This window comes from Anabrus simplex, chromosome 5, assembly GCF_040414725.1.
Source record: "Anabrus simplex isolate iqAnaSimp1 chromosome 5, ASM4041472v1, whole genome shotgun sequence".
Lineage (NCBI taxonomy): Eukaryota > Metazoa > Arthropoda > Insecta > Orthoptera > Tettigoniidae > Anabrus > Anabrus simplex.
In genome coordinates, this window is record NC_090269.1 from 263,556,817 (window position 1) to 263,578,985 (window position 22,169).

At 37.6% G+C, this 22,169-nt stretch overlaps 1 protein-coding gene across 1 annotated transcript; it reads left to right on the plus strand.

Annotated features, from left to right (window-relative positions):
* Positions 1–329: 329 nt before the first annotated feature.
* LOC136873972 (peptidyl-prolyl cis-trans isomerase 5) lies at positions 330–21,289 on the plus strand. Its single transcript, XM_067147373.2, has 4 exons — positions 330–543; positions 4,587–4,794; positions 17,338–17,522; positions 20,832–21,289. Exons 1-4 carry the CDS (start codon positions 430–432, stop codon positions 20,964–20,966), a joined length of 642 nt encoding a protein of 213 aa, XP_067003474.1. The 5' UTR covers positions 330–429; the 3' UTR covers positions 20,967–21,289.
* Positions 21,290–22,169: the final 880 nt, after the last annotated feature.

Genomic DNA, 22,169 nt, shown 5'->3' on the forward strand with positions numbered 1-22,169 from the left:
AGTAATTACAGGAAGATCCGCATCCTGCTTTTTCTACAACTGCTAAGCGTGATTCCTGGTTCAGGACTACTTTTTCGATATGATAGAGAAATAAAATCATTGAAAACTATTTTGAAGTACAGAAGTTTTTTGAATAGATATGTTTTCAGGAAATTGCAATTTTTATGTAAAATACCGTCAGTGCGATCACTGCAGTACTTACGAACAGGAATTTCTAACCTTGCGTTGGCAACAGCTGATTGGGTGATTACTCTGAGAATCTGGGGGATTGTCCTTCGGCACGGTGAATCGTGCATAAAACAACCGTGACCTGCTATAACCCGGTGAGTGAGAGCGTGAGTGGTTGTTAAGTCGTAAGAGGCTGCGAACTTGGAGCACTAGGAGTGAATGCTTAGGTAGCAACAAAACATTTCGAAAACTGTTAGCACCATGTTATCACGACATATTGTTATTTTGTCTCTAGTTTGTTTACTGCCATGTGTGGTAGTATCTGGTTCTGAAGCCGGCGATTCTTCGAAGAAAGGTCCAAAGGTAACGGACAAGGTAAGAGTCAGTTACCTGTTAACTATTTCGCTGTATTCCTTATACGTGGCTCTCGCGGAGGATGGCTTAAATGTCAGTTGTCAGCGCTTCCGTATGGTTAATCTAGCCTTCTACGATACACTTATAATGATTTTATTTACTTAGTTTACCTATTATTTAGAAACTTATTTGCTTGGTTCGTTTGTTAAGATTCATTATTATGTTGTTTGAAGTGAGGGAGTTTAGCAGATAATTGCAATACTTACAGAAGGACATACTGTACGTTGATAACCTCGTTTGGGACGGAAGCTTGTGTGTGATTTTACTAGGATTTGCCTTTAGCCTACGTATTTCAATACTGATAAGTTACGTCTTTGTAAGACATAAAACGTTCTAGGCATAATTGCTAGTTTTTGGCTCATTACATGTCATATTCATTTTGTTGAAGCAAATAAATAAAGGTACCGTATATGAGAATCTCTAGGATGAGGAAATTAAGACACAGCTACGTGGACATGATTACTGAAAAGTTCCAAATAGAAAGTCAGCAGCTTCAGGGTATAGACAAAGATACAGGGATGCTGTAGTGGAAACAGCAAGGGAATGCTTAGGAACAACTGTGTATAAAGATGGGGGAAAAGCAGATATCTTAGTGGAATGATGGAGTTACATATAGGCCTATCAATACTGGTACCCTATATCTTTGTAAGGCATAAACCAAACTAGGCCTAATTCCTTACTTTTTACTTCCCAATCAGTGCGATATGTAATTTACTTAGATAAAACAGAATGTAAAAAGAGCTTGGGGCTGATGACTTTCAATGTTAGATCCCTTTAAACAACAAGCATCATCAACAAAACAGCTTGTAAACTTAAAAAGAAGATACAGTAGACTCTGCTATTCAGCCTAATGTAGCGGAAGGTCAAGCCAGATAGGCCGGTGCTCATATAAATAGGCCTACTCTTTTCCGACCTCAGGTGTACCATTAAAACACCCTTTTTTAAATATTAAAACGCAATATTTATTTTCTGACTTATTTCGTAGTACATACTAGTTATAGGCTTAAGGGTTTGTTATGTGTGCACGTTTCTATTACTGGAAACATAAAACATGCTGCATTGTAAAGTACATACCAGTATAAATAAAACTTTAAATAAATTAGACATTAACAGGAAACATAGGCCTGATTGTTACAAAAATTATTTAGCCTAAATATATTTGTTACGTACATGTGAAAAAGCAGTCCTAACATGAAAGTCAAAATTTACAGGTTTGAGAGAAGTCTTTGATAGAGACTGCTACCCTGCTTTAGCCCTCTGCCGTGTTGGAATATCCCTCCACTTGCTTCCTCCTGCTCACTAATGTACTGCAGTGCTGCCTCATTCATCTTGAACCCTTCTGAATATGGGATGAGATTTTTCCTGTCATCTAAGCTTGCCTCCTCCTCTTCTGTTACTTCTCTCTGTGTCACTATTTCCACAATATCGTTGTCATGTAACTTATCAACTTCATAATTTGCCACCAATTTTGTGACGTCCTCTGCTTCAGCATCCTCACAGACTGGTACATTTTTGAGCAGTGCCAGAAAATCATTGTTTCGATCTTTGACTTTGGTTTCTTAAATGGATTCAAAGTTAAAATCTCTAACTTCATGGTCCAAAAGAATTTTCCAAGACCTTATGTTCAACATCTCTTCCTACATTTTGGCCAACTACCTTATCTAATAAGTCAATCCTCTTAAAAATGGTTACACAGTCTTCATTATTAGCAACTGCTGATATCAGTGAACTGAGAGGATGCCGGCAATACTTTTTCTTTGGCATTGCAAGGATGCCCTGGTCAATCGACTGACAAAGAACAGTCACATTTGGTGGTAAAAATGATTCTTTGATATCTCCATGTGTGAGTTCGTCACTGGCAGTTCGTTCCATCGTTGCCATCTGAGTCGGTGCGACGTAAAGGAATGGTAAAAAGAAATGACAAAAAAAAAAAAAAAAAAACAGTGGTATTCTTTATTATTACTAAGAGTAATTCTTTCACTAGAAGTCCAGACATATCGAAGCAGTGGCGCCTGCCTCAAAATACATACCTTTACCCATGAACTAATAGCACTATCAACTTGAGATATGATATATTATGATAAAGATGTTGATTCCCAGGGAACCTGAAATGTTTGTTCCGAATGAGTAAATTTATAATACCAATACCAGTATAGCGTTTCAAAACGCTGGCAACCAGGAATGAGTTAGCTGGAAAATTTATAATGTCCAATAACGGACCAACTGTATTGGTATTATAATATATTATATCAAATTTATAAACTTTGAACTTTTATCTGCAACCATGTCTCTGAAAGTTTTTGAGGCAATAATCCTGATTTTCATAGCATGCCAAATAACTCTTGCAAAAGATTTAGTCAGTAATATTGCTGACTTTTGTTCTTATGCATTCTTTTTTGCATAGTTTGTTTCATAGTTCTAATGAATCTTATTTCTGTTGCCTGAATTCTGCTGTTTTCTCAATTCTCAATCCTAAGATAGGTTGGCAGCAATTCGTCTTCTGCACTCTTCTCTGTAATCCGCTAATCTCTTCATTTCCACATATGAGCCTGTTCCTACGTCATCTCTGATCTGTCTTGAATATTGCAGTCTAGGTCTTCCTCTTCCTCTATTACCTTGAATCATTCCTTCCTTTAACTATGAAACCATTGTGCCTATAGAGATGGCCAATTAATTGGTCTCTTCTCTTTCTTATTGTTGCTAAAAGGGATCTTTTTTCACCTATTCGTCGAAGAACTTCATTGATGAGTTTTGCTGTCCATGAGATCTTTTCTATCCTCCTCCAGCACCACATCTCTGCTGTAGTCATTGTTAATAGTGCATGTTTATACCATATGTGAGAATTAGTACAAAGTAGGTATGGTGCAGTGGGTGGTTGGTTTTTTTTTTTTTGGTCCCAAAGTAGATTTCTGACTTGATCGTAAAAGCTTGATGCTTTCTGTGTATTGCTGAGTATTTCCTGCTTGACAGTGTTGTATTTGGAGATTGTGCTTCTGAGGTACTTGAAGTGAGAAACTGATTCTTCCAAAAAGAAATTTGAATTTGTTCCTTTCCTCTTGATGGTCATTTCTACAGTCTTTGTTTTACTTATCTAACATAATTGTTGCACTCAGTCAGTTTTTTCTTTACTTCAGCTTCTGTTTCTCCCCATTACAGCACATCATCAGCAAATACCAAGGCATTTGGTCTGCTGTCTATTTTCTTGATAGACTTCATGATCTTGTCCATTACTGTTATCAGTTAGTGATATATGATAGTTAAACTTTTTCTTAGCTCTTGAATGTGGTTAAAAGATTTTGTTTTTTAAGTTGCTTTTAATTGGTAGGTTAGTGTAATTAAGCAGGTGGGCAAACTCTCATTCTGAACTTAAGGTAGTGGTATCACTTTCTGATTTCATTGGTTGGCATTCAAAAGTGACAGACTCATGTCTAGATTCACCTGCAAACCGGTAGCGTATTAAAGAAATGATTTTCTGGATAAAACTCCTCTATTCAACAATCTTATAGAAATGAAAGTACGGTAGTTGTAGGGACAGGACATTAAGTTCATAAGATTATTATTGCTGTTGTTATCATCATTATGATTATTATTATTAGCCACGGACATCACACAATGCGCCCACTACTCCACCTAGACAAGCCCTTGAGAGTCATGCCAGAAGTTAGCTTGCCTGTCTCTGCTCTGTATCATATGATGCCTGGGTGGAAGAGTGAAGGTAACGGCAGTTCCACTCTTGAATTCTTCTCACTGCCATCCACTGCTGCATGCTCATAGAGCCTTTATGACTTGCGAAAATTTTCTACCAAACAGTAGTTGGTGCTTTGTGCATTCATCAGATTGGGAACTGTGAAAATTCAGTACAGCAAATGGAGAATAGCAGAGTGAGAAATTAGATGGCATGATGTCATTGTTATTACAATTGAGGTAATTGTTCAACTGGAAACATAGTAAATTTTTCAAATAATTGTTTTAAATATGTCTAAGGCATTCCTTTTATTTTTCAGGTTTGGTTTGATATAACCATCGGAGGAGAAAGTCAAGGCAGAATTGAAATTGGTCTGTTTGGTAAGACTGTGCCAAAAACAGTGAAGAACTTTGTTGAATTAGCTCAGAAGGAAGAGGGTCAAGGTTACAAGGGTAGCAAATTCCACAGAGTGATTAAAGATTTTATGATTCAAGGAGGAGATTTTACTAAGGGTGATGGAACTGGAGGTATGTAAACTCTGTAAATAAGATACCAGTGTGTACGCTTTTCTTAAAGTAGAAAGTAAGTTTGTAGGCCTATGCAAAAAATTTACACTGATCGGTGAAAGAAGTTGGTCACATAGAAATCTTCTAGAAAATTGTATTTTTCCTCACAATAAAAATGTTTCAGTGAGAGGTCTAATTTTTCTCTCACATTGTTCATTTAGAGCAACCCTCAGTTGTTCCAGGTAGTTGTTGGTATGAAATTGAACACATTATATAAACATGCCCCAACGTGAACCGAATATATGAGCATTAGAGCGCTGGTCATTACTAATAAGTAATTTGAAAAATTACATCAATATCACACTGTTTTAATTTTATCAGCTGCTGAAGTTAGCTAATCAGATCGCTCCGTGGGAAAATCACACGGACTTTACAAGGCGGTGTTGCTAAATCTGCATGTGGCTTGGTTGGGCTCGGGAACCTTGCCGAAAAATGAGCATCAAACACTAACACAGTGTGGGCTTCAGCCAGTGTTACTGTAGCGTGTTTGCTATGGGCTGAGCCGCTATCAGCAGCGAGGTCCTTGTTCAAGTCCCTCCCCTGGAGAAGTTTATTTCTTCTATTGGCGCTCTCAGATTGGTCATAAGCCATGTGCAGATTTAGCAACACCACCTCACAAAGCTCATCTGAAGTTGCGCAAAGTGATCTGATTAGCTAACTTCAGCAGCTGATAGAATAACAACGGCATGAGATATCGACATAATTTTTTTCAACTTACTCGTGTCTGACCAACGCTCATATACCAGGTTCACGTTGTTTCTGACCACCCTGTATAACTTGGAGCTCCTGGCTGTCCAATCCAAAGAGTCTGTCTCAGACATATAGATTAAGACTGGCAATGAGTAGCAGGATTCTGAAGCCATTTAGGAAAGCTCAGCTTGTGCCGGTAACATAATGGGCTGACTTGGCTTAAGCAAGGAGTGCCCCTCTTGATCATGAAACTATACAGATATCTACAACTATTTACAACAGATTATTATTATTATTATTATTATTATTATTATTATTATTATTATTATTATTATTATTATTATTCCCCACTCCATCACAAGGGGGCTAACACCAACAAATGTACATGGGAAGGAAGATATCTCTGTCTCCTGCATAATTAGGCTTCTCTAATACTGAATTTAATACCGGTAGCATTAATAACTAGACAACAAGTCTACATGAGCACATGTGAGCCACTTACAGTGTATTGAAACTCCTGTTTCTTCGTTGTTTTCTTCATGAATAGGAAAAACCACACCCAAACACTACACTGATATTCACCATTCTACCACACAGTAGTTTGCCAAAAATAAAAGTGAAATGTGCATATAAACAACCTAAACCAAAACTGCTTGTAACACAGGAACATGTTTACAGTGGATCTGTAGTGACGTAAGATGGCGGCAGCTGCAAGTTTCCTGCTTCACTAGCTCCAGTGCTACGAGATAACAGCTCTGCCTGTCTATTTACTATATGCATACAGCACCACAGAAGTTACTTACAGAGCATGTAGTCTGATAAGGTGTATATGACACCATAGCTTGGCAGGATCTTCTCAGTTTACCAGTGTGCATTGATCTCTGCCATCGACCATGGGGACTAAAGCAGTTTGTTACTTGGCTCAAAACTGGTGCCACCCTGTGCCATGACAAAGGCATCCCCAAATGATGTCCTAGATGAGAAAGCAGTTGATAAATATCACTTTCCTAACTCCTCCTAACAATTTCTTTACTATTTGGGGACTTAAAGGAAAAAAATGAACAACTCTCGTCTGTAAAGAAAACTGTTCCATTGTTGTTCTAGGGTCAAAGTTTTTAATTTTTTTTTTTTCACAGAAATGCTGTTACATACAGCAAAAACTCAGCATTTGGAAAATGCATATATGACAGCTCACACAACTTCACAGGTGTGAGCACAGATCTAAAAAAATTTACACATCGATAATAAAAGCAAATCATTGAATGTTAAAGAAGATATCAAATTTTACATTGTGAAATAAGCTAACCAAACCCATCTCCATGAGCACACACATTTAAAAAATTCACCCCTTTCACACTACTCAATTTCTGAACAACATTCCAAAAATATTAGGCATTACTAAAGTACTGGAAAGCATTCTGAAAATTTGGAATAGGGTAAGTGTCATAAATTATTTTTCCTATTCAACTTACGATGGTCCACGAATAAACGTGAAGTTGATGATATACATCTTGATTCCCATACGAAACCTGAAATATTTGTCCCGAATGAGTAAATTTCAGGTTTCCTATGGGAATCAACATATATATCATCTGATGGCCAGGCAGGCATCAATTTTTGGCAATGAGACAGTCTCTCATAGTGCATTGGCACTGCCGGTGGCTCCAAGTAGCCTACACAGTGGCCTCCGCAATATGCACTAGTCATGCGTCTTGGTGAGTGTACTATTTACCAACTGATGAGCCCAACTTAGCACACTGTGGTGAAATGCTGGCAACCAGGAATGAGTTAGCTGGAAAATTTATAATGTCCAATAACGGACCATTTATATTGGTATTATAAATGTGAAGTACCGTCAGGTTTGTCTACAAGAAAGGCTGGTGAAGCATAGAAGTTGAGGGAACAATGATTGAATTATCGAGCATTTCCTAAGTGGATTTAATTGATAAGGAGGTGAATGTACAGGAATTTGATCGATTAAATCAATGTGTGTCTGATAATTAAACACAGTACCTAAGTTGGGCAATATAACATCTGAAAATTGGGCAGTAAGATTATTTACGGTTTGTTGCTGAGAATCATCAGTAGAACAGTGGGAAATCAAACAAGAATGTTGAGTAGGGTAATCAAAACGGTTGATAAGGGGAATATGAAGTGAAGGATCAAAATGATATACAAGAATTTAAATTGTCGTAAATAAGCCCCGTAGAAGAGAAAAAATCATATCCAAGAATAATAGGAAAGGGCAAATTTTTAACAATATAGAATGGATAGAATCCACGGACCTCTGGGTTATGGGCCCAGCACGCTTCCACTGGCATAGAAATTTAGTTTGCTTGGCATTTATATGCTAATTAACATTTTAGTTCATTCAAATTAAGCTACCATTTTTCATCGTTATTGCTATATTATTATTGTAATTTGAATCGATTTTGAAAACTATTTAGGGGTTGTCTAATGAACTTTTAATGGGTTGGTTAGTTATTCTTTAATTTTCCCTCCTGTAATTTACGTTTGTGTGAACAGCTTTTGTGGAACTATATTCATAGTTTTATTGTTATTATCATTATCAATATATTTATTATTATTAAGATTGTTGTTGTTGTTGGGCACTTTGCCTAACCAACCATTGTTACAGACTTCATTTAATACCCCTCTGCCAAGACCATATAGACATCGAAGCAATTCGACTCTTACCTTCTCTTCCATCAATTCATACTTAAAATGTTATTGGTGTAAAGGATTTGGACATATTGCAAAATAACGTTCTACTCCTCTGTCGGGAAACCAGTACAGACCGCGTCAATAGGCAGTTTACGCGATAATGGTCAAAATCTGCCTCTTTTTAACGACATTGCTCTACATTTGTTAATTCCCCATACTTCTTTTGTAATTGTTTTACTTAATAAGTTCCCTTCCGAAGCCTTATTGGACACTGGGAGTACTCGATCATTAACTGATCACTCCCTTTTCTTGAATTACTTGATCTCGATCAAACACTTCAGACACTTCTTTCCACCATACAATCTAATTCTGCTTCAAATCATTCTCTAAATATTCTGGGTATGGTATACCTTTCTTTTAAGATACAGAAATGTACTCTGCTCCCATGTTGTTATCACTGTCACTATTTTGTTGTAACTATTTTGTTATCAACTGCTACTGGGTTACTTGGTGACAGTACGTTAGGCTGAGGGTACGGTTCAATGACAGAGTACAGATTTAACATCTATATTACTGATAATGATATTATTATTATTATTATTATTATTAACTAAAAACTTTTGTGCGCAGTGGAATATAGCCCAGAGGGATCCGGGACATAGGGGATGGTAACAAGATATACAATGAAACGAAAAGATAATTTCAATAATGAAAACAACAACCTTTTACTTGAATAGATATATTTGTGTGTACATAACCGACCAGCGGGTACAAAGCATAACAAATATAATTCGATGAATAACTGAGACATATATTGAAAGTGATATAAAGTGTGTTTAGTATAAATACTTTACATAGTTAATCCAGATAGAGCGTGGTTTTGGTCCTAATTAGCGCTTAATGAATATGACTGGAGGTTACTCTGACTTAGAAGTCTGGAGTGTGGATTAGGATATTCTTAAATCATTAACATAAATTAATCCCAAAAACACATCAACAACAGATCCAGATCCTTAGATGTGCAAACACTTATACCAAATTGTTAACAAGTCTTATAAATTTAACTGAATAAGTAACCCAATTCAAAAGAATCAACAGTGAGATTGATCAAAGCGGTAATTAAGTTGGATTTTAGTGCTGTGTAATTGCGTGACTCTCCCAACTCCGTCATTATTTAGAAAGATGAATGCAACAGTATTTTACATGACTTGATCTCTATGTCTCACCTGAAACCAAAACAGCAGCAGTCGAAGGGGCTAGAGAACCAGCTCTGTCCAGTGTGGTGCGGTTGTGCATTCAGCAGGGAACGGCCTCTCATTCCACCTGCCCAATTGGGCCAGATGACAAGTATTTTTATGTTCTACAGTACATTCTAGAATTTGTGAGACATAGAGCGACGTCGAGGGGGATAGTCAGCTGATCATTCAAAATGGCAGTCAGTTTGTGGAGAACAAGGCCGGCGAAAGGTAGTGATATGAAGGGCCGGTACACAAGGTAAGTTCGGGGCATAATAGCGCAAGGAAATATACTTGATTCCCTGTAGATCAGAAGATTCGTTGTCCCTTGCATCACTAGAATCCTCTCCTAAACTACTTACTAATTTGTCACACTCCACATCTAAAGCACTTTTCAAACACAATCTCTTTTTACTCAGATATTAACACGACCAGTGGTGGATAATTCTTTTCGTGAAATGTAAACACTTGAAAAAGACACACCAGTGAACACTGAGGTTAGTTTTGCGATACAGTAAAACCTTGTTAATTCGCACTCTTTGGGATGCAAAAATCTGACTTCGAATTAACTACCAACTCGTGCTTCAGAAATGCCACCCTTTGCCGCGTCACAAAATATTCAAGACCCGTTACTGCATGCAACTAACATTGATTCACAGTATAAACCTTTCAAATGCCATGGAAAAAAATTTCCAAAATGTATCCAGCAAGGTGCATTTACATTATTCAAATAATGCACTTGGATAACTCAGTGGCAACCATAACCTCACGCAACAAAAGAAAAAAAAAGAAACACAATTCAAAGACGAGGACAAATAATGCTGGCTCCTCTGTGCAAGTACTTTATTTTTTTGGATTGCTGTACTATTTGCATTTTTAGATGCCTCGTACTTGCACGGAAAGTACCAAATGCCCTTAAACATCGTGGCTTTTCAGGCTTTCCTATGACGAGGGGAGGAAGTCTTTTGCTTCTGTCTGCATTGCAACATAATACAGTGACTGCATGCCCTTTAAAAAACATCTGTTTTGGCTAGGCATTAAAAAACAATGCATTTTCATTGGCATTGACAGTATTGTTTGGTGCATACGAATTGATTATGATTATGAGCCACTCTTTTTCGCCACTGTCGGCATCGCCATTGTTCGCGGATTCTGCTTCTCCGCACACTACCTGTTATGTGATGATGTGGCGTTCTTTAAAACGCTGAATACGAAAGAATTAAGATTTCACTTGAACTTAGCAACTATAAAACACACTGTCGACATACCGAAGTGAAAGAAAGTGTGGAAAGCTACCCCTGCACATTCCGGAAGATGCATTTTTTCGTGAGACGGAGAAATTTTGAATTTAAATTACTCTGTAAAATACTATTTTTTAAAAATGTAAATGCAGTTTTAAATTAAAAGTCTGAATTGTTTTCTGTTTAAATGTAACATGGAGGCAGTTTTCTTCCATCTGCAGTTACACAAAGCATAATTGTACGTCCAACATTGAGAACTTACTAACCTTGACGCAAATAAAACCCACACCCCAATTTCATGCCTCAGTTAAAAATATATATGCGGGGATTATTTGCATAAATACGGTATTTAATATCAAGGTTACCCTCAACAGACAGTACGTGCAGAAGCACATGACCCATTCTACACAGCCTCAATAAATGAGAAAAGGAAACGTTTAATAAAGGCCAGAATCCAAAAATGGAATGGAGGCGGAAAGCAAGCACTCCGAAAAATACAAGGGAAAAAACCTAAGCAGGCTTAAGGCCAGTGGATACAGGGGCTAATCCCATGATACCGGGTTACTAAAAGGGAAAACATTAAAGACCTAGAACTAATTTTAAATTTTGAAGGTAAGAAATTTGAGTCACCCAATCCAAATAGAAGGGGAGGATTCCGAGGATAATCACTCGTGCTTCCTTACATTTGATTAACTTCATATTAGGGAATACAATTTATTCTATTCGGTTCGTTATGACCCCTGAGGATCACGAGTGACTTGTTTGGTACGTATTCTTTCTTCGCAATACCTCTTCATTCTCTCACTCCTCCTCTTTCTCTCAGCTTCCGTGATCTGAATCTGGATCCTGGTGTCTGTCCATCTGTGACCTTCCACGAGCTTTTTGTATTTGGACATATCCTGTACTATCATCAGTGGATATTTTTCCTTTATGCCAGTAGTCTCCCAATCTTCTCTGACTTCCTTCATCCACTTATTTCCAGTTAAGCAGGTTACATTCCATATCTGTCATCCATCCTCATGAGATGTCCAACAAATCCTAACCTTCTCTTTCTTATCACACTCAAGATTGGTTCTATATTCGCATATAGTTCCTGCCTTGATCTGTGTACCCAGATTTCGCCTTGCTTTTTGGTGCCCCATATATGTCTCAAGATTCTTCTTTCCTCCTTCTCCAATTGTATGCATGCTCTCTTGCCCAATGTCAGCATTTCAGTTGCATATAATGCAGCATTCCTGATGGTTATCATGTAGTGTCGCAGTTTGGCGTTCTTGAGAGGTTCTTCTTTCCGTATGTAGTCATGGCTGCATATCATAGTTTCAGCAGTAGTTGATTTCTGTCTGTGATACTTTTGTTGCTTTGTACTTTACCCGTAATGTTCTCACCTAGGTACCGGAAGCTGTTGACTCTCTCTACCACTTGGCCTTTTACATTCCAATCGGTCTTCATATTCAGTACCTTCGTCTTGTTGTAGGCTATTTTTAGACCAACCTTTGCTGCAGTCTCAGCTAGATTTGCTAGTGTCAACTTCGCATCTTCTTCCTTCTCATGTAACACCACCATATCATCTGCGAAGGTAAGGCAATCCACTATGACATTGTTTTTGATCTTATATCCAATCTGTACACCTTCATTTCCCATGGTTCTGTTCAACTGTCTCCACTGCTTCACCACTTCATCCAAAACTAGGTTAGTTAATATTGGTGACAGACCATCCCCTTGTCAGACTCCTGTCTTAATTTCAAAGCTCTCTGACAACATACTCTGGTATCTTACTCTAGCAGTGGTAGCCTTCAATGTTTCCCCCACCAATGCATGTGTCGTAGAATCCAATCCTCTGTCCCATAGGATGTTCAGTAGTGTGTTCCTGTCTATTGAGTCGTAGGCTTTTGCGAAGTCTACAAATGTAACTATTGTGTCCTTTCCTTTACTATGTCTGTGTTCTATGAATCTCTTGAGTCCAAAGATCTGTTCTACGCAGTTTCTCACTTTCCAGAAACCACCCTGGTATTCTCCTATGGTCGATACAATACGATTTAAGTCCAAAGACTGTGCAGAAAGCACTACATTACTAGAAAGGAAAGGCCTAACTATTACATGGTAAATGAAAAACTGCCAAAAGTCTGGATTCAATTCCAAACCTCTCTACTGTGTTCATATTGAGTGAGGGTATATGATGCTGTTGTCGGGTGGGGAAATTAAGCGTTTAACAGATCCCTTGATGTTATTAGACGAGAATACACTATGTGCAGGCACTCTTCCTACCTCATCATCTCCATCTCTTCACGTCCAGATGCACAGGTCGCCCATGGTTGTCAGAAAGAAAGACCTGCACCGTGCAAGCCGAATGTGTACTCGGACATTTGCATTACTAAAAGCCGTACCATAAATAAATAAATAAATAAATAAATAAACATAAAGCAGTATTTTTTCAAATAGATTTTTTTCATCTGCAGTAGATTTGGTCTGTGACTTCCAGCTCAAGAAAAAATAAATTATCATTGGTAACCTAACAGTGTGTGTATAATTTCATAAAACTTAAACTTTCAAAGTTCCTCCAGTTTATTAAAGCTTGCTCTTCCTCTGTTCTCAAACATAACTCTTGCTTTCTGGATGGATTGATCAGTGAATTACCCAACTATTATAAGGGCGCCCATACCTGGGGGCAAAGGGGGGATGCGGCCCCACCCTAGCTCTCAGGGAAAGGAAAAAATCTAATGTAGTCAGGTGTTTTTCCTTAAAGAAAATGATTTAAAAGTCGGTATTACGTGGAAGTGGTACAGGATACCATGGGTGGTATTTTACCATGGAATAAAAGTCTCCATTCATCTTCCAAAATATTAAAATTACTGCATACCCCCAGGTCTAGGCATCCCCCTACAAACTATCCTATGAGTGCCCTTGAACTATTATGATTTTATTTATAAGATTCTTTTGTTTTTGTTATTATTTTGTATGACTGATGTGTGAACCAAGACAAATTGCTATTAAAACTTGAAATTTTGTGAAGAGTTTGCTGTGCTTCATCAGAAGATTTATAAAACCAAAAGAAGTGTGGTAGTGTTTGTACATTTTTATTCATTATTCTTTTTTCCCATGTTCTCTCATCTCCATTGAAAAATAGATAGGTAAGTATTTACTTTTGGTTACTGTGGTTGCATATTAAAAAAAGGCTATCTTAAGATCATGTTTATTGAAGCATAGCCTACATCAGTTGATTAAGAATGTTGTATTTATGACAAAATTGAGTATAGCTGAAGTACTGTGATCCTGCAAATTTTGCAATTCACCTCTATAAGGTGATAGGTCAGCAGTAAACATTATCTTTATGTGGATTTTACTCAGCAGACATTAAAAGTTAATTGCTAAGAGGTTAAAAGAGTAATGTGCACTGATGTAGGGACACTAATGAGGTCAGCTTTATCTGTGTGGGTTGTTCACAAAAGGTTATAAATAACCTAAAATGGATTTTTAAGTGTTAATGAGATGATTATTTAGATTATATAATCGCTCCTTTGAAGTTAATTAGACCAAACTCCTTTATTCTCTTTAATGCAACTATTTGTTAACTGAGATAACAGACAAGGATAGCCAGGTTTCACAGTGTTCTTGCATTGCATTGTCTAGGACAGTATTAAACATCTCGAAAGGTTATCATCTTGAATATGGTCATTTTCTTCTTTTTTTTCTTGGTGAGGATGATCATTAATAACTGAGTGAGTTGGCCACACAGTTAAGGCCATGTACCTGTAATCTTGCATTCAGGAGATGGTAGGTTTGAATCCTACCATCAGCCCTGAAGATGGCTTTCCGTGGTTTTGCCATTTTCACCCTTTAATAGAGGCCTCAACCGCCACCTTCTCATTCCTAACCTTTTTCCCATCCTTGCATTGCCAGAAATCTTCAGTGTGTTAGTGTGATGTTAAACCACTAGCAAAATATTAGATGATCATCGGCATCTTGTATTTCGCCTCAAAACCGTAATCACAGCTATTACTACCTATTTTCTTGGTATTCTTTTAATATAGGCCTACATATAAAAAGTGAGAGAATCTTCCCATCACAGTTCATGGACTTTGTGATTGATCTGTCCCTTTGAACCATTCTGTTGCAATTGTCTTGCTTAGCATCTGAATATCTCCCTTGTCGCTAATCTCTGATTTCTCTCATTTAACTCTAAAAGTGTCGCCTTGTTTGTCAACTTTATTCTACTGAAATTGTTGATCTCTTGTCATATTGTTATCATGTTCTCTCCCAGCAATAGACTGTCCCGTTACACAGCTGGCCCAATCTCCCAATTTAGGCCTATATGATTCTGAACACGACCTAATAGGTTGAAAGTTTATTTCGATTACAGTGCAGTCGTGAAAATTGAGTTTCATTGACTTGGAAACATTTTCACACCATTCATAACAGGGATTCTGATTAAGTCCACAAATGCCATTGTATCCTCACAAAAATTAACTTCAGCACTTATTCCCTTAAACACATACTATATGTATTGAACACAATCCAATAGGTTGAAAGTTTATTTCGATCTTTAAATTGGGTTTCTGATTAATCCCAGTGATGAGCATCAAGCCTAAAAATTTCCTCATTTCTTCCACAGTCCCAGGAACTCAACTTTGATGCATTAGCGTAGCTATTTTGTGAAAGGGCGTGGCACTCTACTTGCTGCTTGGTTTTGCATACGGGTTACTTTGATCAACAGTATGCTGGTAAAACTTAGGGTTAAGTCCACAAATGCCATTATATCCTCATGAAAATTCCTGGATTCCCAGTGAAAGGCAGATGCAGAGGGCAGTAAAGTGGAGATGACTCGGAAGCATCAAATACCATATGATGCATCCTCATTATCCCCTTCACTGTCCGTATCACTTTCCGTATCGTACAGAATTAGCTCATTCTGAATCTGGATAAATCAACATCTCGACTTCGTTCTCAAGGCATTCTAAGATTTCTTCTTCCACATGCCATGCCTCTTTGACATGTTGCTGCAGCTAACTTGTGTACAAACCTTCCAAGAATGAGCAACGCAAGAAATCGTCCTGTATTCTTGTCAACAATGAATTCTCATTCAAGATTCAGTTGTTGTCTGTCAGAAACTACTGATAAAACCTTGTTTATAGAGTTTTCTTACAGCTCCTTTAGCCTCACTACTCTAATTGACCATAGTAAACTAAGAGAGTTTGAACAAGTCAGATGTAATAGATTTTGATTGATCACGGTAGCGAACGTGTTAAAAAATTTGCCACAACCGTTGGTAGGTACCAGACCACCAATGAGCCCAAAGATAATACCAACCCTGGTCTTGGAATGTGATATTTATGATGGTGAGCTCTTTTGCACTAACCCCCTGACATTCAGTTCTGTCTCAGCAGTAGTTTGTCAATGCCCAGAAGGACTGGAGTACCTGAGAAGTACTTTGTGCACCCTTGTAGCTGTTTTTATTTGAATAGACCAAGTATCATTCTAAGTTATTGTTAAACTGTTGTGAACTCTGTTTTGTCTAGAAAGTCAAGAAACCCATAGCTTCTAGATTTTAGTACTTAATATGTTTCTCATTCTGTTTTTCTTGAATGCAACTCTTTCAGTTTGTGGAAAATTAATTGCTAATTCAGTGATTTATTCAAGAGATGGAGTCTTCACACGAAGAAATCTTTATTCATATCAACTTTATACTGATAATCATTCTACATATTAATACAAAAAAATAATTGCACCTGAACTATTGATGTACAAAAGTCAAACAATTTTTAAAAGAAACGTGAGTACTACACTCTGAACAATACATTTTTGCAGGTTTAGTGCTTGTTACATGTGTGACACACTTTACATCTTTACATCTAGAAATCTAAATATATTGGATTGAAACTTCCTGAAGAAGTAGCCAGTAATGTACCTTTATTAAACACACACGAAACTCTGTAAGTTAAGCAACGGCTAGCATAGGATGATACTCATTCGTTTTCCTTGGGATTGCGGCCACAAACAAAATTGCAAAATAATCCACTGATTAGTTTCATTGGAGCTATTAGGAGAAATAGTCTACATTGTTGGCGCTTTGTGTAGTTTCATTTAGGAATTAAATTTATTAATTGAGGGACTCGGTGGAATAAGGGCCCATCCCAACCAATGGTTGAATTTTGCTTTTATGCAAAAAAGGTATCTTGGAGCAATCTGCTCCCAGATAGAAAGGTAATTTTATGTAGATCATATATGCCAAATTTAATTTACATGTGCACTTCACATTTGGAATTTATATAAAATCTAACAAAAAAACCCATTTTTGTCAAAACTTAGTCTGGTTGGGATCCTTATTCCACTGACCAGGCGAGTTAGGTGTGCGGTTTGGTGCGCGCAGCTGTGATCTTGCATCCGGGAGATGGGTTCGAACCCCACTTTCGGCAGATGCTTTTCCGTGGTTTCCCATTTTCAAACCTGGCAAATGCTGGGGCTGTACCTTAATTAAGGCCATGGCTAGTTCCTTCCCACTCCCTAGGCCTTTCCTCTCCATTGTCGCCATAAGACCTATCTGTGCGACTTAAAACAAATTGTAAAAGAAAACTTATTCCACTGAGTCCCTCAGTTGCAAACTTTTTAAATACAGTAAAATTAATATATTTTCAGATGAATTGCAGGAAGAACAGCAGTAATATTTTATTTCATTGTAGGCCGAAGTATTTATGGCGATCGTTTTGCTGATGAGAACTTCAAGCTGAAGCATTACGGAGCAGGATGGCTGTCAATGGCTAATGCTGGTAAAGATACAAATGGTTCTCAGTTCTTCATTACTACAAAGAAAACACCTTGGTTAGATGGGCGACATGTGGTATTTGGAAAAATTCTTAAAGGAATGGTAAGTTATCATTGTGGTTTCATAATTCCTTACAAATGTTGTTTAAGAATCTGTACTTCTCCCCCAGTGAAATGGAGAAATAGGAATAGCACATCCTCTTGGTGAAATATGGTTTAGAAGTGTTGCTTGCTGTCAGTGTAGTGATTCAAATAATATGCAAGTTCCTGAATTTTGTATTCCAGGATAAGAAAATCTTCGTGTGAAGTTGGGGAATAAGGCACTCAATCTAGGCTGTAAATAATTTTATTCATGCTGGTAGTCTATGGCAGGGTGCGATGATTTAAATCAGTTGGCTTACTTATTCCCATCTTATTGCCTGCTGTTCATTGTTTAAATTCGTATTAAAAAATCGACCACTTTAAAATATTTCGCTTTCTTATTGCTTTTAGTTTATTGGATAGCGCTTTGGTACCCTTCCCTCATGGTTGGAATCGTAGATAAATTATGTTTTACGATACCTGAAGTAGTAGAGAAGAGATATTCTTTAGTTTATACTTGCCAGAGACCAGTAGTCCCATCTCAAGAAGTTCTCTTGCATATTTAAAAGAATTTAGAAAAGGATATGAGTAATTATCAGATGTTTCCCCTGCCCCAAAGGACTCTTAACCTGTCAGCATGGAGTGCCAAGCAGTGCTTGCATGGTACACACATGTATTGTAGTGCGATCTAGTAGTTATGATCAAAGCTGTTTGTGTTTTAACTCATTTCTCCTTGAAGCAGAAGGTTTGAGCTTTCAAATGATATACCTTGATCCTTATTTCAATAGTGTTTTATCACCGAAATTCAAGTGATGTTTCAAGGAATGTTTATCTCTGCCACCAGGGGCATGTCATGGCTGATACATTTCGATGGGAAGTCATGTCTAATTATGCGGGTCAAATATAACAGTTTGTAGGGAACCCAGGACTTCGGAATGAAGCTGTTGAGGAATGTGATGGTGGGAAGGTTTTTTAAGATGCTCTGTATGAATGATCTACTGGAACTAATAGTTTGTGAAACAAATGTATATGCTGAGCAAAGAATCTAATCTAGGAGCTTATTTGTACCACTTCATTCCAGTATGTGGGATTGGAAACTAGCCATGAAGGACAAGATATATGTTGTAATTGCTCTTTTTATGCTTATGGATATAATATAAAAGCCTACACTACAAAGCTATTTTTCTAAAAACTCTTTGTAAATTGCTGTGCTATATTTTCATCCTTTCTTAACTTAGCATCATCAAATCTAGGTATAACAGCTCTCTCAGTCTCTCTGTAGGTGGCTATCCTTGGTCTGTATTAGACTCTTACCGCGTAATGATCACCATCTCTTATTTGCGCCGTGACAGCTATCTACTTCCAGCACATCTGAAGCATGTTGTCTCTATAAGCACATGATTAGTTTTTTTTGATCCCATCAGGGGATCCTTATATCCGTCCTGTGGATCGATGTGCTTTTATTATGTTATTGCCCATATCAAAATCGGTCAACCTGATACCATTATCGTTATAAACCTCACACAAACTCCCCTTACCAGCCGTTTTCCTTTAAGCGCACTTTCTCTTCACACGTGGACGTCAAAGTCACCCCCACCCCCACCCCCATGACAACGTTAACATCATGCTTTGTCACTAGTGCTATTTCTTGTTCCAGCTGTTCTTAAAAGATACCTTTTCCACCGACTGTATTGCTGTATTTTATTATTCTTTCATTGTTTACCACTCCGTTATTCCTTCTCTTGCTGTGTATCTCAAAATGAAAATAAATAATTTCTTTGATTATAAACAAGTATAAAATCAGTAATACCCAATACAGTAGCAGTATATTGTATGGTTTATCTATAATTTTAAATTTGTATGTTTTATTCTGCATTTTTTTCATGGTTCCATCAAAAACTGCTGGCCGTGTGGTGTAGGGGTAATGTGCCTGGCTCTTAACCCGGACGCCCCGGGTTCGGTTCGATTCCCAGCCAGTTTGGGATTTTTACCTGGACCTGAAGGCTGGTTCGAGGTCCACTCAGCCTACGTGGTTAGAATTTAGGAGCTATCTGATGGTGAGATAGTAGCCCCGGTCTAGAAAGCCAAGAATAATGGCCGAAAGGATTCGTCATGCTGACCACGACACCTCGCAATCTGCAGGCCTTCGGGCTGAGCAGCGGTTGCTTGGTAGGCCTAGGCCCTTCACGGGCTGTAGTGCCATGTGGGGGGGTCATCAAAAACAATAAAATTTAGGACTCCACTATGAATAAATTGTCTAATCCCATCTCAGGTTAGTTAGGAAATGTAAGATTAGCCAAACAGCTGTAGGATACACTACCTTTTGTTAATTCATTACAAATAATAATAATGATAATGAAGTATCATCCAGGAAAGTTTTTTCCCTTCATATATGTTACTGGTAATGTAATACTGTTGCTTATGGCTCACTTAGACTCTGGCCTAACAGTTTTTTGGTATCACTGATCTGCATTTAAGGCAGTCGCCTAGCTGGCAGATTCCCCATCAGTTGTTTACCTAGTCTTTTCTTAAATAATGAGTTGTCTGAGATAGACATTATGTTTTTGTCAGGAAAGGAGATGCTCTTTATCCATTCTTGAGATTATTTCAGATCTAATTTTATGGTATTTCCCTTGTTACAGGTGTTGATTGTTTTTAGGTGATTCCCAATGTACTCATGGTCAGTCTTGGAATGAAAGATGGTAGTTTGTTAATTCATTACAAATAATAATAATAATAATAATAATAAAGTACCATCCAGTTTGTTCCTTCCAATGTTTGTTTCTCCAAGAATGTGTTGATATAAATATTGATATGCACCATATTTGGTTTTTGCTTCATGAAAATTCCTGATCAGATTATTAATAACACAACTTAAATTCTTTAACCAGCTATACAGGTTCAAAAACTGTCATTGCTTAATATTATTGAAGTGTACACTACAGACTTCCTTAGAAGTAGATAATTTGCTATGTAGCATCTTTTTAAATAGAAAAACCTGTAAAAAACAACATTGAACACTGTCCAAAAACATCGTAGAAGTAGGCTTGTTGTAGATATCGGAGTTATCCGATTTTAGATGTGTTAACCGAGCGAGTGTCTGCACGGGTCGGGTCGTGTAGCTGTCAGATTGAAGATGGTTTTCTGTCTTTTCCTATTTTCACACCAAGCAAATGCTGGGCTTGTACTTTAATCAAAGCCACTGTTCCTTCCTTACCACTAGCCCATCACCACCATAAGACCTATCTGTAAATCTGTTGTAAATTAGGTGTGTTAATTTTTCCTGTAAAAGTTGTCAAAATCTCTACAACATGTTATACTTTTGTTTCAGGATATTGTTAGAAAAATAGAGAGCACTAGTACAGATGCAAGAGACCGTCCAACGCAAGATGTAGCAATAGCTGATAGTGGAGCTGAGAGTATACCTGAACCATTCTCTGTTAGTAAAGAAGATGCTACAGACTAAGCGACATGTTGTGATTGAGAAGTGCATTTTGCTTGAGAGGTGCATAGGAAGTCTCATTTAGCTGAAGCAATACTTTTCAAAAATAGAACTCTCAAGTTGTCCATGAACCAGTGAACATTTTTATATGCTTCTTGCAATATGTGGTGATAGCTTGAACAGATTTGTTGGTTTAAGGTGCTTTTGTAGATAACTAAGAAAAGAAGAATCATTACATGGTAAATTTTTGAAAATATTGCTGAGCATAAACTGATGTATTGTATTTACATTGATGTGTATTAAACATATTGCCAACTTATTTGAAAAGAAATAATGCTAACTATAAATGCTGTCTTTCATTTTGAAGTATCCCATATGGGAAATACCATAGTATTGGTTTTGTAGCCGATATCATGTATGCTGTGGAATACAGTGGGAGGCCACTGTATTAAATCCTTATGGATTTCCTGAGAAAAATGCAGCTGTCTTCGTTTTAAGCTTGAATTTGATGCTGATATCCTCCTTGAGTGAAATACGCTGGAGGAAATTTACACCCCCATTCAGATCTCCAGGCAGGAACTATGAGAGATGGGGGTTTAGCATGTTTAGAAAGGTGAATGCTGACATTCTTATGAGTCGGGAGTGTGTAAATGTCAGAAGTCTGAATCCGTGTAATAAGTTAGAAAATCTCAAGTGGGATATAAGATTGAAAGCATAGTTAGTATAAGCGAGGTGCTTTGTCAAGAAGATTGGGATTTTTGATCAGGGGAATACAGGCTTATTAACACAAAATCAACTATGGGGGCAAGCAGGAGTAAGGCTAATCATGAATAAGGAAATGGATGATTAAGCTACTGTGAACAGCATTGAACAAATTTTAATTGTCATGGTAGAGAACTAAAAGCCTACGTCAATACTGGTGGTCTACATGCTTACCAGCAATGCTTATGATGAGGAAAGCTATGTATGTGTATGAAGAGATAGATCATGCAATATGTGAAATGAGAAGACTACTTTATTGTGATGGGAAATTGGAATTCAACTGCTGGAAAGGAAAGGGAGGAAAGCATGTAGGAGAGTAGGAACTGGGAAAACAGGAATGATGAGGAATGAGACATAGGGCCGATTGCAGAAACGGTGTTTAGACAATGTGTACGGTTAAACAGTGCCTGAGTATGGCTGCCGCATTGCAGAGACGTTATTTATCACTTAGACACTGTCTAAAGT